General features: G+C 36.5%; 1 protein-coding gene across 1 annotated transcript in view; it reads right to left on the bottom strand.

Moving 5' to 3' along the window:
* The window catches only part of LOC120935721 (titin-like), a 433,372-nt gene that overhangs the window by 413,038 nt on the left and 3,468 nt on the right, over positions 1–16,866 (bottom strand). Inside the window, exon 3 of the mRNA XM_040347780.1 lies at positions 13,530–13,589. Within this exon, the coding sequence (XP_040203714.1) occupies positions 13,530–13,589 (60 nt within the window). The remainder of the gene's footprint in view (positions 1–13,529; positions 13,590–16,866) is intronic.

Below are 16,866 nucleotides of genomic sequence, written 5' to 3' on the forward strand. Positions count from 1 at the left end.
AGCTAATAATAACAAACTATTAAATTATAGATAGATTGAAATTTCCTTTAAAATTTGGCTGTTAGTAAATGTAACGAATACAAATTTATCTGAAGTTACAAATATCCAACATAATGAATGCCACATCTAAACAAATGGAATGGAACAAATTAATAATAAATAATAATAATAATTAGTATTGCTATTTATTATTATTAATGTGTTACATTCCATTTGTTTAGATACAGCATTTATTATTTCATATAATTCTTGACTTTGGATAAATTTGTATTTGTTATGTTTACTAATAGCCAAATTTAAAAGGAAATTCCAATACCTATAATATAACAGTTAGTAATAGTTACGTTATTAGTTAGTTAATATTTCAGATCTTCACATTTTGGGATTTTAGAGTTTAGAATTTCCAAATTTCCGAATTTTATTAGTTTATGAATTTTAGAATATTCGAATCTATGAATATTCGGGAAAATTTGTTAATTCGTTAATTCAAATATTTCCAAAAAATTAGAAATTCGTTAAAAATTGAATTTGCACAGAAGCGAATTGCACATGTCTAATACTCAGCAGTGCCTTCCGTTAGCTAATACATCAATACAGGACATAAAATTCAGCAGGGTATTTGATCCATCAGACTGGTTGAATACTTGTAGCAGCTAAGAAGAAGCATCATAGCAACATTTCAAGATACAGTCTGTCAGAAGGTGCCTCTCCTTTTATAGGTAATTATTTTTGCAGTTTTTCTCCTGTAACAACAGGACCACTTAATTTCAACATAGAAAAGTTAGATTTCCAGGTTGGCTGTGCTGTCTTTCAAGGCTATGCAAATCTCAAGCATTGAAGGATAGAAATGCAAAGCTTTTATTTATGTACTTTATCTGGGTATTTAGACGTTTTCCTAAAATTCAACTGTAATACAAAGTGAGCTAAAGAGCTGTTTTTGAAAGAAGCCGAACATCGGTGCGCAGGCACCGTATAGAGTCGACTCGCAGTCCGGCTTCTTTCGGCAACTCGTGACTAGTGTTGCTCATGAATATTCGTATTGCGAATATTCGGCTCAAATATGGCATATTCGAGTATTCGCGATATATTTCGAATTTCGCGGTGAATATTCGCTATTCCGAATATTCACATTTTTTCAATTTTATTTTTTAAACAGATCACATCCTATCGACGTCTAAAAGCATTGCTGGTATGATTAGAGACCCTGGGCCGAGTAGCTAAGCTAAGGCGATCCTTTTATGTTGCCGAATTAAAAAAAAAAAAATTGCGAATTTTCGCTAATGCGAATGCGAAAATGATTGCGAATTTTCGATAACTGTGGTAGGAGAACTCTGATTGTCTCTGATGCAAAAGGGGGGGCTTTGTGTATGTTTCTGTTATGAATATTTGTATGTTTGATATTAATTTTTTTTGTAAGAAGGAAAAAATTGCGCATACCTTAAAAAAAGGGGAGAATACAGCAGCAACTCAAAAATGTTATACAACATAAATTAATACAAGACAGAAAATGGAGTCGCTCTACAAGAATAAAAAATATGTCTAGTGACAAGACATGTGGGCAAATTATAAAATAAGCAAACGCAAATAACTTGTGAAATACACAGTGAAACAAATATATAATGAAATATAGTGCCAATAATAGAAAAATAATCTTTCATAAAAATGTCTTTGATATGTGAAGTGAAAAAAAGTCCAAAGCATGCAGCATGAACGTGTTCAATCTTCAAGGTGTTTGATTGACAAACGGCTGTGACAGATGGATAAAGAATCACCACCAATGCAAAACACTTTTTATTTTCTATTGTAAAATATCACGAATATTCTGAGCCAATCAGAGTGCTCCTTCCGCATTTGCCGAATATTCGCAATTATTTTGCATTGTAAAATATCAAGAATATTCTGAGCCAATCAGAGTGCTCCTTCCGCATTTGCCGAATATTCGCAATTATTTTGTATTGTAAAATATCAAGAATATTCTGAGCCAATCAGAGTGCTCCTTCCGCATTTGCCGAATATTCGCAATTATTTTGTATTGTAAAATATCAAGAATATTCTGAGCCAATCAGAGTGCTCCTTCCGCATTTGCCGAATATTCGCAATTATTTTGTATTGTAAAATATCACGAATATTCTGAGCCAACCAGAGTGCTCCTACAGCATTTGTCGAAATTGCGCAGTAAATATCGCATTCGCATTTTGCGAAATTTCGAAAAAATATCAAGAATATTCTGAGCCAATCAGAGTGCTCCTACCGCAGTTATCGAAATTTCGCAATTATTTTCGCATTCGCAATAGCGAAAATTCGCAATCATTTCATTTCGATAAAATATCACGAATATTCGAATTTAGCGAATATATCTCGAATATTCGACTATATATTCGAGATATATCGCGAAATCGAATATGGCGTATTCTGCTCAACACTACTCGTGACGCGCTGTATGCGCCGGTCGAAAGGATGTCAATCAATTAGGAACGCCCAGTCCCGCAGATTACATACCCAGAAGCGGCGGTGAAAATATGGTATGTACGGCAATGAAATACAAAAAAACAGCCTAATGTCATTCTGACAACTTGGCTGAATGTAATGTTAAATTTTTTTTGGGGGTGAACCCCCGCTTTAAATATTAGTCCTAGACATTATAAGGTTATATTTAATGCTATATTGTTTTTGGTACCAGTTATGATATCACTGATCTCCATGATATTGCCACACAAATAGGGCATTATGGCATATTCAATTTAGCACAACATATTTAAGTAACAGCAGAGGGTAAAGGAAATACTAAATTAAATTCATACAGTAATTGTATGATTTTGCCCATAGCAACCAATTATTTTTCAGTTGCCTCATCTTTAGTGTAGACTTCAAAAGACAAATCAAGCTGTGATCAGTGAATATGGCATAACCTTTTTTTTTTCCCTTCCTTTCAGTTTTTATAAATAAGCCCCATTCCATCTGCCTGGAGTGTAAGCTAGTGCTTCATTAGCAGTAAATCATTTCAATCACAATCATTCAAGGCAAAGATACAATTCCAAATCGAGCACAGTGCATCATAACACAGAAATGCTATAAATATGTATATATTCTGTACTTAATCTTGTTCTCGCTCTGCAGCAAAATCAACATAACTGCAAGAGATGATGTGAAATATAAAGCTTCAATTGGTTTATTAAATAGTGAAATGCACTTTACTCGACTTTTATAAATTCATGTGAAGTTCAATTTTCAAAATTGCTGCGATTTCTGTAATTGTATATCCCTTAAAGTAAAATTAATTCTTTTGGGAAAATACATTTGACAAGTGAATTTATTTATTCAGCAAAATATACTTTGCACAAGGATTAGAAGGGAACTCTCATGCCTGCTTCTTAAAGTCATACAGTAGACATTACAAATTTGGTAAAATTAATAAGTATTTTATTTTAAAGACATTGGAAGTGTATGAGGTATTATGATAATTAACATTGCCATATTGATAAATATAAGGTTGAATTGATTTTTTTGGCCTATATTTTAATTGTAGGCCAGATTTTATGATTTGTTGGGAATTGATTCCTTACTGCTTGTATAGCTGCAGAATAGCAGTAGGGGCATGTGAGCCAACTGCTCTGCTGAAGACTACATAAATCCAGCTTAATTGATGATCTAATCCTGCATATTCCTGAAATGCATTGTGATTAATTGCTAAGATACATGTGTACAACAATTTTTTTATTTCTTGTGTATTTATTAAATTCATTTCTATATTAGTGACAATGTATGCAGCGCGTTTAATGAATGTTCACATCAGTTCTTTTCCTCAAGAATCTTCACTATCTCACATGCATACATACTGTACATGCATACTAGAGGCAATTTAGACATGTAGATATAAGCCAATTAACCAGCATGTTGACCCATACAAGCACAAGTACAACATGTAATCTTCATGCATCCAGGATTTAAACTGAGGGCCTTAGCCCTGCAAGGCAGCATAACACTGTGCTGCCTGCTGTTTAGCAGCATTGTTATTTTTATGATATTTGTGCAAAAATCCCACGCTGTTGCAATTTACTGCTAACTTCTGCATTAGTTAATTCAACCTCACTTCTGCTACCACCCAGCAGTTAAGTAAAAGATGTGAGACATTTAGCAAGTGATTTCAAAGTAGTCAGCTATTGGGGCAAGTGGATGGGTGGACATGGATGATAGTGAAAGATTTGAATGACCTCCTTTGAACTCCTTGACCTAGGATCCGCAATGCAGTCCAGGTTTTGATAAAATGCAGCAGGCGGTTCAAAAAAATATCATTCCAAAGTTACATATAGTTAAATACCTGTAATATTATCAACACACTTTGGGGGTTTATTATCTCTCCTTTATCAGAGCTGTATATTAATATCATGTATAGGTGAATCACTTGGGTAAGGTTCAAGTATCCACCATTAGATGCATTCTAATGCTTGCAGTAATTAATTGTGACCTACTTAGAGTTTTTGCTTACTGGCACTGTTTGTAAAGTAAGGAACCTCGATCATCACCTGCTGATTTGAACTATTAATATGCTCTATTTCCTATTTACCTAACACATGGAAAAAAGCTATATGGAGCTTTTCCTGAACATCAATACACATTGTTGTGCCCCCTCCCAGTCTGTATACTGTATATCTGAGTGTATTGAGGTGAACATGAAGGGGGGCTGAAAGTGTACTTTAAGCACAGCCTTCTAACATTCAACTGTTGATTGCCAGAGCTTTTACAGCCCACTAAGGTTTCAATACTGGAAGGTTGAACGCAAAGATGAGGTCTAACAAACTGAGTAGGTTGAGATTATTCCAAAGAAAAAGTTAAGGCCCATAAAGCTGGGACCTAGGCAGATCCAAAGTGATCAGCAGAAACCCAAAAATCGGTTTGTAACTGTAATTTGTAACTCCTGTGTTAAACCACACCACACTAAACCATTGAATTAGATGCCCACTTACTACTCTATTGTTCTGTCTAATGTGGGCTCTTGTACTGTAAACAGGGATACTTCAGAATGAACAATAGATATAATTTGTGTTGTTATCTTTCAATTCAATTGCTTATGTTCACGAACATCGTTGTATGTTATGTTTTGGATCCTACAAATGCCTACTGCTGTACACTATATAAAAAAAATCAATTAGTAGGCTAAAATAAAATTAATCATTAATAGGCCACTTTTAAACAAATGTATAGATTAGTTTACATTCAAAATTATTCTCATTTAAATTGTATTTTTTCAAAGAAATACATGAGCATTTACTATTGTCTGTGACTTATCCATCCATATTCATAGTCATATTTAGTAACATCTTTTATCCAGCACAGTTCACAGCTCCTCTAAGAACAGACATATAAACCCTTCTCTGTTATAGGATTATCTCATGCAAAGGTTGCTAAGCTGCTGTTGCAATCTTTTCCTAAATAATACCACCTCAGCATCAGCAAGCAGTGAATGGTAAGAACTCACTGCATTAGAATAAGCTGTGCAGCCGTAATAATCAGAAATTGCTTTCTGTAGCAGTTATTTGCGACATTTCCCATAAATGACTGTCTGAAGGTGTAGGATTCTATTCCCAGGGAGAGCTTGTTATTTTCTAATTTGTAAAGCTTGCAGGTCAGACAAAATGTGTTATAAAGATACTTTCAGTAGTCTTATCAAGACAGAAAATGTTAAACGAAAGTAAAACGCACATACAGTATATACATGTGTGTGTGTGTGCGTGTGTGTGTTCTCGAAAGATTCTGGGTGCAAAGGCTGGGACGGTGGTGGAGTAGAAAATTTGTTAATAAGGACAGTTAGATTCTTGGTGCCGGCTAGGGCAGTCTAGAGCTGTGGTTGTCAACTTTCAACTGAGGTCTGTGACATAACCAAAGTGTGACAAATAATTAATAAATATAATGTTACAGACAGACTATCTTTTATTGCATGTCAGAAACTGCAGACATGCAACGTAACATACAAATATAGACTGCAAGCACACTTTAGCGCACAGCCTAAAAGCACATTACACATTTTTAGGCCCCATTCTCAACAAAACATTTTGTAGCTTGAAGCTCAAAGCTCCAAAACAAACAAAATCTCATTTTAATTCATGATGGCCATTTTCATATGAGTCAAGCATCTGTAGCTGGACTGATGTTCCAAAAGATATGACCTACTTTTGAGGCAGATTTGGGCATTTTTGGCCTTATAGACTTCAATTGGAATATCTGTAAATGTTCAAATAGAGTATTTAAAAAAAATATTCAGGTGCATTGTAGCCATTTTTTAGCCTTTGGTCTCCTCATCCTACTACTTTCCATTGGCTAAAACAAATATGCCTGATGCTTGAATACACATGTAAAACTTTTGAAATACACTTCTGAAATGCAAGTAAAAACACTAAATAAAAATGCATATACATGCTTGAAAATCGCTCTGTAAAAGGGATCACTATTACTACAATCCCTTTACAAATCAATGCTACAACAAAATGCTTCCTACAACCCCTAAAATGTTCCTGTATTTGATTTTTCTCTCTGCAAAAGCTATTATGAAAGGATCAGGAAAAAAAAAAATATATATATATATATATATATATATATATATACACAAAAAGAAAAACGTCTGGACAGCACAGAAAGAGGTAAAATAGCGTGAACAAAATAAACCAAACTATTTAACTACTATGAAGAACATGCTTCCTTACTGGTATAAGTAGGCACCTAGGTGAAGAAAACACAGGCTACTGATTGCAGGGACCCTGGGGCAGAACTAAAAAGGACCAATGACTGCAGACTGGGACCCAAGGTTTAGGAAATAGGGATGGAAAAGTGGCAGTCATGGAAAACATTGTGTGCAGGCAGAACATTAGTACATTATTATTATTTTTTCCAATGAAGTTGACTGCAGATACAGTCACAATTGAACTGTGGGTTTTATCATTTGAGAATGGGTAAATGTAAAATAGAGGGGACCAGGGCAGCAAAACTATTGTAAGTATTGACTTCTAAAGATTCTTCAGTGGCTAGCAGTGGCTGCTAGTATCTGCAAACTGCTAGTATCTAACTTAATTATTTAAAGGAACTATTTGTTCTAGGCTTTAGTTTTAGGCACAGGACAAACAAAACAAAGTCAGCGCCAAAAATGTCCGAATATAAAGTGGCACCTAAATGCATGTGTAACTGAAAGATGCAAACATGTCATATATTAAAAATCAACGTTGATTGGCAGCTAAAAGGACATGCACACCAGGAGTGGTGTGAAAGAAGAAAACAATTCTGAAAAATCCTTCAAAGTAGCGCTAAAACAAAGGAGATTATAGGAGTCCCACAATCATGTAAAATGAAAGGTTTATTTAAAACTTGTATAAGTCTCAAAAGCAACAGTCTCCAGGTAGTCAGTTCTGTGATGCAACACAGTACAGTGTGCGGTGTGCAGAAACGCTTCAGTGACTCTTAGCTCTGTGCTTATTGGTTTGTAGGATCATTAACAAGCGGTCAGCTCACACTGTACTGTGTTGCATCACAGAACTGACTACCTGGAGACTGTTGCTTTTGAGACTTATACAAGTTTTAAATAAACCTTTCATTTTACATGATTGTGGGACTCCTATAATCTCCTTTGTTTTAGCGCTACTTTGAGGGATTTTTCAGAATAGTTTTAGGCACAGAATAGCTGTAGTAGATGTTACAATAGCAAAATAATTATAGTAAATATTTTTCTGGCCAAAGTGATCCAAATTAAACTTGCAGTGCTGCTCTAAGCTGAGACAGAGATCTCCCCGCCAGTTTCAGAAACGGGAGCTAGCGTCAGTGCACTAATCAGAAGTTTAAGAGCATTATAGAAAAGGGCAGTGCTCACCACCACAGTGCATTAGTATGTAGATGGATGTGGCCTCAGCCTACCCAGCTTCAGCTCCAACCGGGCCCCTCTGACATATTTTGCCCTGCTCACTGGGGCTTGGTCACAGAGTTGTGGTGAGTGGAGAGAAGCATGTTAGGGGGTGTGGCTGGAGCAGGACTGTTTGAGGCCACATTCACCTCATGCACTTGGTTGGTGAGTGGTGCCCTTTCTTCTCTTTGAATGTGTAGCCAAAGACACAGTTTGAGAGAGGTCCTTGGCATGAAAACTTTTATAAAGTGACAAATACTGAGCAGCACAATTTGTATGTGCAGCATTAGGAGAGGTGAAGCATTGTGTCTGCTTGTAATCTGTTGATGTCTACTTTACCAGTTTATGAAATGTCTTTGCCTTGGTGACCACAAAATAATCTTATTTGGTAGTATACACTAACGTTAGGGTGCTGTGAATGGTGGCCTTAGTCTGTCTGTTTCACAGAAGTCAAAAACTAAGACTGCACTGAAGAATACAAAAATAACTCAAATTTGAGTTACCCAAGGCTTGTGTCAGCCAGTAAGCACACAGCATAATTAAAAAAAAAAAAAAACACAAAGGCATAATTAAGCAATTATAGTTCTATCTAAATATGCAGTAGAATTGTTTGATTTGTTAGTGTATTCATTCTTCAAATTAAATGCTCTAGCATAGATTACTAATGCATATGGAGAACGGCGATATCTGATCTTTCAATAAAAGGGAGTAGTTGACTCTATAAGGATAAAGCTGTTTTGCTTTAGTGTCATATCAAGGCATATTAAAACGTACTACAGCAGGTTCTGATTTTTTTCTTATAGCACTTTAATTGATTATTTGGTTTTATTTAAAGGAACTGCTAATTTTAATTCTCAAAATACACAAAAGTGTATTTCTTCTTAATTGCTATGATTTATTGAAATCTGCATATTTCTTGGTGTTGTACAATATACTGTGTATAATGTGAGATAAATATATAATTGTAACTATTAACAAATGTAGCACAAAAAATGATTGGCACTAATTCATTAAGACATTTTATTTCGGCAACTGTAGATTACAGGAGAGGTTCCCCACAGGTTTGCTGCTACGCCAATCCGCCAGGCGATAAGAACCTGGTTACGTTACCATCGCTGGGCATTACAGTGGACAGATTGTCCTTGCCCAGTCCACGCACCAGTTTGTGCGCATATCCTGGCGTTTCTAGTCAACTATACCTGGAAAGAACCTCTTTTTCTGCTTACCAGCAGACTGTGCCCTGTTTATTACGCCGCTGTTTATTATTATGACTTCTACAACCCTTACTGGCTATCTGTTTTAGATATATTGCCAGTGTGTTGGGATCCAGTTTCGTGTTATACTACTCAATAAGACCTGTTTACTATCATGCTCCTGAAGAAGCGTTATGACACGCAAAACATGTAGAGCAGAGCAAGAAAATCCTTCTGCATTCCCGTTTAAGGCTATTCACTCCATATTTATACTGTTTAACCATTATTGTTTGTTGGTTGTGTATTTCTCTTATTTGAGTGTACCAATGTTACTGTAGTTTTTGGAAGTGATATTAGAGCATTATTCTGGACCGTGTACCGATAATTACCACACAAAACATTTTTGATTGTATTTTTACAGATTTCTACAATAAAACCCCTAGGGCCGGATTCATAAAGAGTTACGCCAGCGTATCAGTAGATACGCCAACGTAACTCGGAATCTAAGCCCGTCGTAAGTTTAAGTGTGTGCTCAAACTGAGATACACTTAAACCTAGCTAAGATACAACGGCCTGCGCCATCGTATCTTAGGGTGTAATTTTTCCGCTGCCCGCTAGGTGGCGCTTCCGTTGTTTTCGGCGTAGAATATGTAAATGACTAGAATCCCCCAGATTCACGAACGTACGCTTGCCCGTCGCAGTAAAGATACGCTGTTTCCGTAAGAGATACGCCGCGTAAAGTTAAAGCTGTCCCCTAGGTGGCGTAGCCGATGTTAAGTATGGCCGTCGTTCCCACGTCGAAATTTTACATTGTTTGCGTAACTCGTCCGTGAATGGGGCTGGACGTAATTTACGTTCACGTCGAAACCAATGACGTCCTTGCAGCAGACTTTGGAGCAATGCACACTGGGAAATTCCACGGACGGCACATGCGCCATTCGGGAAAAACGTCAATCACGTCGGGTCACCAATAATTAACATAAAACACGCCCCCTCATCCTCATTTGAATTAGGCGCGCTTATGCTGGCCCCATTTACGCTACGCCACTGTAACTTAGGAGGCAAGTGCTTTGTGAATACAGCACTTGCCTCTCTGATTTACGGCAGCGTAGCGTAAATACGATACTCTGCACCGTCGTAACAATACGCGGATCTACCTGAATCCGGCCCCTAGATTTTTATATGAATTACCCATGTGCCATTTAAAGTCCAATTTCTTAGCGTAATTAGTATACAACTGTAGATTAGGGATGAGCTCAGGCCTGTTGGATTCCTAGTCCAAACCCACCTGAGCAAGCACATCAGGAGTCTGTCAATATACTGGCCTCATCACAAAGGTAAAGGCGTTCCCCTGCCACACAGCCAGATCTATACACATCTCTTGACCAAGTACAGGTAACAGATTGCTGGTGGGTTGCTCAGGTGGTTGTGGACTAGAAACCAAACAGGCCTATGCTCCACCCTACTGTAGTATTACTGTAGTCAATGTCAACCTAAATTTATCATGTTAACTAACATTCACACAAAGTTAATATACACTTTGCAAAAGGGTAATACACTTCTACATATGTTATTTCATATTCCAGATCTTAAAGTTTGAAAGCTTGCTCCTGAAAACCAATAAACATAATTATTATGCAGATTATCAGCCACAAAAGACTTTCCAATTGGTACCTCTGGGCATACAGCCACAGCTTTTTTTTTTAAACTTACTAGAAACATTAGAATAACATAATAATTAAGTAGTCAGTTAACATGTGTTTATACAGTATATCAGCCAGTATAATATTTAAGACTGGGAATATGCCTTCCAACAATTTAGAAACATGCTGCTATTAAGAATGTCAACAGATGCACAGAGCTAAAAATAAGTGTTGCTGAGATGTTTTGACTCATGTATTAAGAACTTGGTATCAATTATGAGACAGAATGTAAAAGCCCAAAACATATGGTCAGGACAAAAGACATGATACTATGCGATGAAACACGTAGACTTGATGAGGTTAGATATACAACTTATATGGATAATATGGGTGAGAATTTATGATGTATGACTGCCAAACAGAACTGCTGCCAGAGGCTAATTTTTACAAAGCAACAGTAAGGCATGTTGGTACAAAAGTAATTTAAGCAATTTTACAGGTTATTGTTAAAATTATAATCTACATTTGTACAGAACAGCTTTTACAATAATGGAACCCTATAGCCAGTACCTAGCCCAAAAATAAAGATTTTTTTTAACCACTTTTGGACATGTGCAGCTTTAATGGGGAAATGGTAGGGGAAAGTAGTGTAGGGGATGTGGAGTGGAGTCTCAATTTTCTCTTGTTTTGTGGTCTTTGCAAATAGAAATTTGCTCTGCATGCAAATCAGTCCCCATTCTGCCTTTAACCAACATATTCTAGCACTATTTTGCTAAAACAATCACATTACATAAGGGATCGTGTTTGTCTGAAGTATGCACTGTGTTTGCATTATATTATTCTAAAGGTTACATGAGGTGTTGATATCAAACTTTATATTAACTGACAGGTGGCAATTTCACTACAGGACTCCCATGATTCTACTTTTAAAAACTGTTGCACAAAGGTGCACGTGAAACTAAATAGTAACCAAGTCACATTATCACTAGCCTTTAATTACAAAATAATCAGTTCCCAAAAATGCTTTTTCTGTTGAATTGTTGGCATTTGCTCCTGCTGCTCTTAGTCAAATCCAGTGAGGGGGATGTAGCCAAGTCATAGATGGCTGTTTGGGGAGTGTGCCAGCGGGGAGCAGAGAAGTGGACAGTGCGACAGTGGACACCAATAAAGAAGTAGGTAGGTATATACCTCTTTTTACTTTTAGGGAAAAAATAGGGCTTAGAATCACTTTAGGGATGCTTGGGAGGGAAAAAAAAATATCTAATGGGTTACTACACCTCATGGAAATACAAGAAGCTAGAGCTCCTACTCCACTTTGTCATAGGGTTCTAAATATATGTAACAAACTGACAGATGATTCAACCTGAAAAAAATCAGCTATGAGTGACCAAATCTTTAATTTAGTTGAATAGCATTATAATCATTTTAACGTAAAGTAGTGTAGTGTTGAGATCATATGTACAAATGATTAGGCTCAGTGTACAGAGAATAGTTATAGGTTGTAGGGACAATTGACCACATGCACCACTGGTAGCAACAATGATACTAGGCTGGTCAAACACAAATGTTATATCTTTTCACTACATGCTGGTAAATCTCCCCAAAACCAGCAAACTAAACAGCAGTACCGGCTTAACTATAAACACTATCAACAATCAGTATTACAATGTGCTGGATCTATTCACATGTGTGACTTTCGTGGCCATTTGTATACTTTACTTAAATTTCTGAAATCATTATTTTTTTGTCTGGCTGGCTATTGTCACCATATCATAGTTAATAAAACACACCTGTAATTTGGTAGTAAATGTAATGCATGAAGAAGGAAGGTAGAAATAGACACTGTTTTTGGACAGTCCATTGATGGTGTTTTGGAATAGTCATTTAATGCCTTATCTAACCCCTGGTATTCCCTGCCTAGGAGGTAAGGCTAAAGGAGAGATAGTTGTGACAGGCTCAGTTGTCACTCACCATCTCAAAATATGGCTAAAAGTGACTTCAGACTTCCACTAGCTAACCTCAGTATATAAGTTGATGTGTTTTGGGCTTAATTTTGACATTGGTTTAAAGCACTTCTGTGATTATTTATTAACAGGTGCATATGACCTCCTTATGACCCACATTTGACCTGTTTCAAGTAGGTTTTGCATTTTCATAGACTTGTATAAAAATGCATAACCTGTTTGAAGCAAACAAAAGTCCATTGACACAGGTCCTTAAACACATATAGGAGAGACATTCTGGTAAAGAGGAGTGACTTAAAAATGTCTTTACCTTTCCTTCCTTCTGGCAGCATAATATTTGCTTCAATGATACAGGTGAAATTAAATTTTACTGATACGCTGTTCAGAGCCATGCACAGGCACTGTAAACTCGACGAAACTTTAAAGTTCAGCATCAGTTAGTAAATGGATAAAAGTTTTATTCTTGTGGATAAAGTAATAGATAGAAAGGAAGATTTCTTTAGAGCTAGATGTCTCTAATTAGAGCAACATTTTTTTTCCAGCTGGCCACTATGAATTGTTACCCCATTTTTATGCAACAAAATGGAATTCAGCTTGTAAAGTGTGAGGGTTATCTTTGCACACAAGATTTTAATTAGATTTGTGTGACAGGTAAACCCCATTAATAAGAAATATTCGAAGGTACTATCCATGCAGATTTAGGCACAATTAGCTTTTCAATCCTGTCATTATTACAGAGTCGAATCAGTGGCAGCAGCTTATCCACAAGGAATTAAGAGCAAAGGTAAGTTCATTGTTCAGAAAAGCACAGAATATTAAGCCAGCGTTCAAAAACTTTGTAAAATACCTGTATATAAATCCCCGTGAGCATACATGTCAACCACATAGCGACAGAACTGATATTGATCTGACAGAACAAAAAGGAAAATACTAATCAACAGGGAGCAAATATCAATATGTGGTTTGACTGAGCAACAAAGGAAAAGAAAAGTAAACATATCAGAAAAGAAAATCAGGGCTTGGAGAGCATGTTAATAGTTACCATTTGCTGTATGCCTTTTATTTAATATTGTATTTGTTTGCTATATAGCTTGCACAGTTTACAATACTAAAAACTGCCTTATCACATTTCTTTCTATATACAAGTTGAAGCAATTACTAGAAATACTAGTATTATGTATATATGTATTTAAAGGGGTTGTAAAGGTAAAAAAAAAAAAAAAATCCCTAAATAGCTTCCTTTACCTTAGTGCAGTCCTCCTTCACTTATCTCATCCTTTGATTTTGCTTTTAAATGTCCATATTTCTTCTGAGAAATCCTCACTTCCTGTTCTTCTGTCTGTAACTACACACAGTAATGCAAGGCTTTATTCCTGGTGTGGAGAAATCCTCTTTAGGGGGAGGGGGCAAGCAGGAGTGTCAGGATGCCCACTAACACACAGCTCCTTTCTCTATCTGCAAAGTAGAGAGCGTCCTGACACTCCTGCTCGCCCTCTTCCCCCTCAAGAGGCTTTCTTCACACCAGGGAGAATGCCTCGCATTACGGTGTGTAGTTACAGACAGAAGAACAGGAAGTGAGGATTTCTCAGAAGAAATAAGGACATTTAAAAGCAAAATCGAAGGATGAGGTAAGTGAAGGGGGACTGCACTAGGGTAAAGGAAGCTATTTAGGAAAAACGTTTTTTACCTTTACAACCCCTTTAAGACATTTTACCGTATATCTTGTTCTGAAATATGTTCTTGGGTGTGAATATCAAGAGTCTGCTGCACAATGAGGTCATGAGTTTTTGGGGTTTTAGACAGAAGATATAGTCTTTTGAAATTCTGTTTTAGGTATATGTAAAAAAGAGATCTGCTTAAACTTTAGGTACTGTATATCCAAAAATGTATATTCCTTTTTTAGTTTGAATAGAGTAGGGAAGGCTTAGGTTAATTTAGTCTGTGTCCTGGTGAGGAGATTTCCCTTCACTTTCTGTCTGGGGGGGAAGAAATAGGAAATGAGAAGGAAACTCTCCAAAGGAAGAGGAATTCTAGAACAACTGTCCCTATTAGGTTGTTTTATGCTCAACTCTTGTTTGTTTTTGACTCAGATAACATTTTGGACTTTCCTTAACCTTCTCCTGCTAACAATGATCGCTCGTACAAATAGAGCTGTTAATTTTCTCAGTGATGGAGGGCCTAACCAATTCCCACTCCACCCAGAGCTAAAAAAAGTTTGCTTTTAATACACTTAAAGTGATTGTAAAGTCTGTTTTTTTTTAGGTAAAAATAACAAACATATCATACTTACCTGCCCTGAGTAGTGGATTTGTACAGAGCAGCCCAGATCCTCCTCTTCTCCTGTCCCTCTTATATGCTCCTGCCCTCCCTCCTGTTGAGAGCCCCCACATCAAGCAGCTTGTTCTGGGGACACCCGAGCCAGTCACAGCTCTGTGTGCCCATTTAAACATGGAGCTGTGGCCCAGCCCACCCCCTTTCTCTTCTCATTGGCTGACTGACTTTGATTGACAGCATCGGGAGCCACTGCACTCATGTCTCAGCGAATGAGAAGGGCAGTCCTGGGCAGCCGACACATTCCTACAACATCACTGGATCTAAAGGGGGCTCAGGTAATTATTAAGGGGGCTGAGGGGGATGAGGGGGGCTGCTGCACACAGAAGGCTTTTTATCTTAATGCATAAAATTCATTAAGCTAAAAAAAAAAAAAATTCTGCCTTTGCAATCACTTTAAATATGATAATGGTAAAACTGCATATTCATGCTTTAAAAATCCCTTTATTATGCATTATTTTTTTTATTCCTATTTACATAGTGACAGCCATAGTTGTTTTTTACACACTCAAGCTTTGCACTTCTGCTTTTGATGTGCTGCACAATGTACACAATAATATTCAATTAGCTTAGTGAATGAAAGAAAGTTGTGTCCATTTGTTTGGATTGAAGGGAAGTCGAAGGAGGTTGTATTAAATACAAAGGTCCCTCCGATCTAAAAATCTCTTTGCAAGCTATTTATTACTATTTTGACCTAAGATTCACACAATGTTTACCTAAGAGGCATGCAATTTTGACCTACGATTTTGAAAAATTATTAATGAATATAATATTATTTTAATAATAATATACTTAATGACTAGAGAATAAAATCTGAACATCATTTTCATATGAACGCTAGCTCAGATTTTCTTTTCATTTGTTTTTGAACAAAGAGGTTTTTTTGTTGCATATGGATTTCTGGTAGTGTTTATGCAATGGGTCATGAACCTCAACAAGCTAGTACTGGTTCAACAGTAAATTATCAGAGTTGGATAGCTGTGGCCTTAACTAGAACCCCTGCTTACATAGGGCTGATGACTTTCTTTCTAATATCATGCCAACCAATAAGCACCAGTGCTGTCACATGACAAAACAGCAATCACATAATTACCATACCCTGAAGTACTGGGTATATCTCTTACATTCCAGCTTTCTGAACAGAAAGGAACACATACTAGCTGAAGAAATTAGCTTGTTCATTGGTATTGTTAGATCAAGATGTGGTAAATCTTTGAAAATATAAACTATTTTTCCAAATGTACCAATCACATAACATTCTTATCACTCTAACCATAATGCACTGCATGGCTTTAGAACCTAGTTTACCTAGATTAGAATTACTAATATTGGTGCTTTGGAAGTGAAAATTAGTTTGGACTACTAGAATGGACTTTTGGCGGTACAAGTAATAAATGTAAAAAATCTATAAATATGTATTCATAAAAAAGATTATATGAGGAAAGATATACATTTCGTGGGAACAGTACATTATCAGCATATTATCTCAGTACACATTATAAAGAATATTACAAAAAAGCTTATACTTATGCAGATATACTCATGACATGTGACTATATAACACAGAAGAGTATATATAAACTTGTAATCCTTGGAACTGAGTTGGATATGCGGAATGGTAAGTCTTGCTTTTACTCTCAACATGTTTTGCATACAGGGCGCTTCATCAGGAGCATAGAGTTAGGTTAAACAGGTCTCTGCATAGGTTTGTGGAAACGACCGTTAATGATAAGAAAATATGATATATATACAGCGTTGTTACCTAAACAGCCTTTTGGGCATGTATTAGGTCCTTTAAAACACTGTTGTATATGACGGTAAAAAGCTTTGGCTGACGCATGCTTGGTTGAAAG

The sequence above is a fragment of the Rana temporaria genome, chromosome 4, assembly GCF_905171775.1.
Source record: "Rana temporaria chromosome 4, aRanTem1.1, whole genome shotgun sequence".
Lineage (NCBI taxonomy): Eukaryota > Metazoa > Chordata > Amphibia > Anura > Ranidae > Rana > Rana temporaria.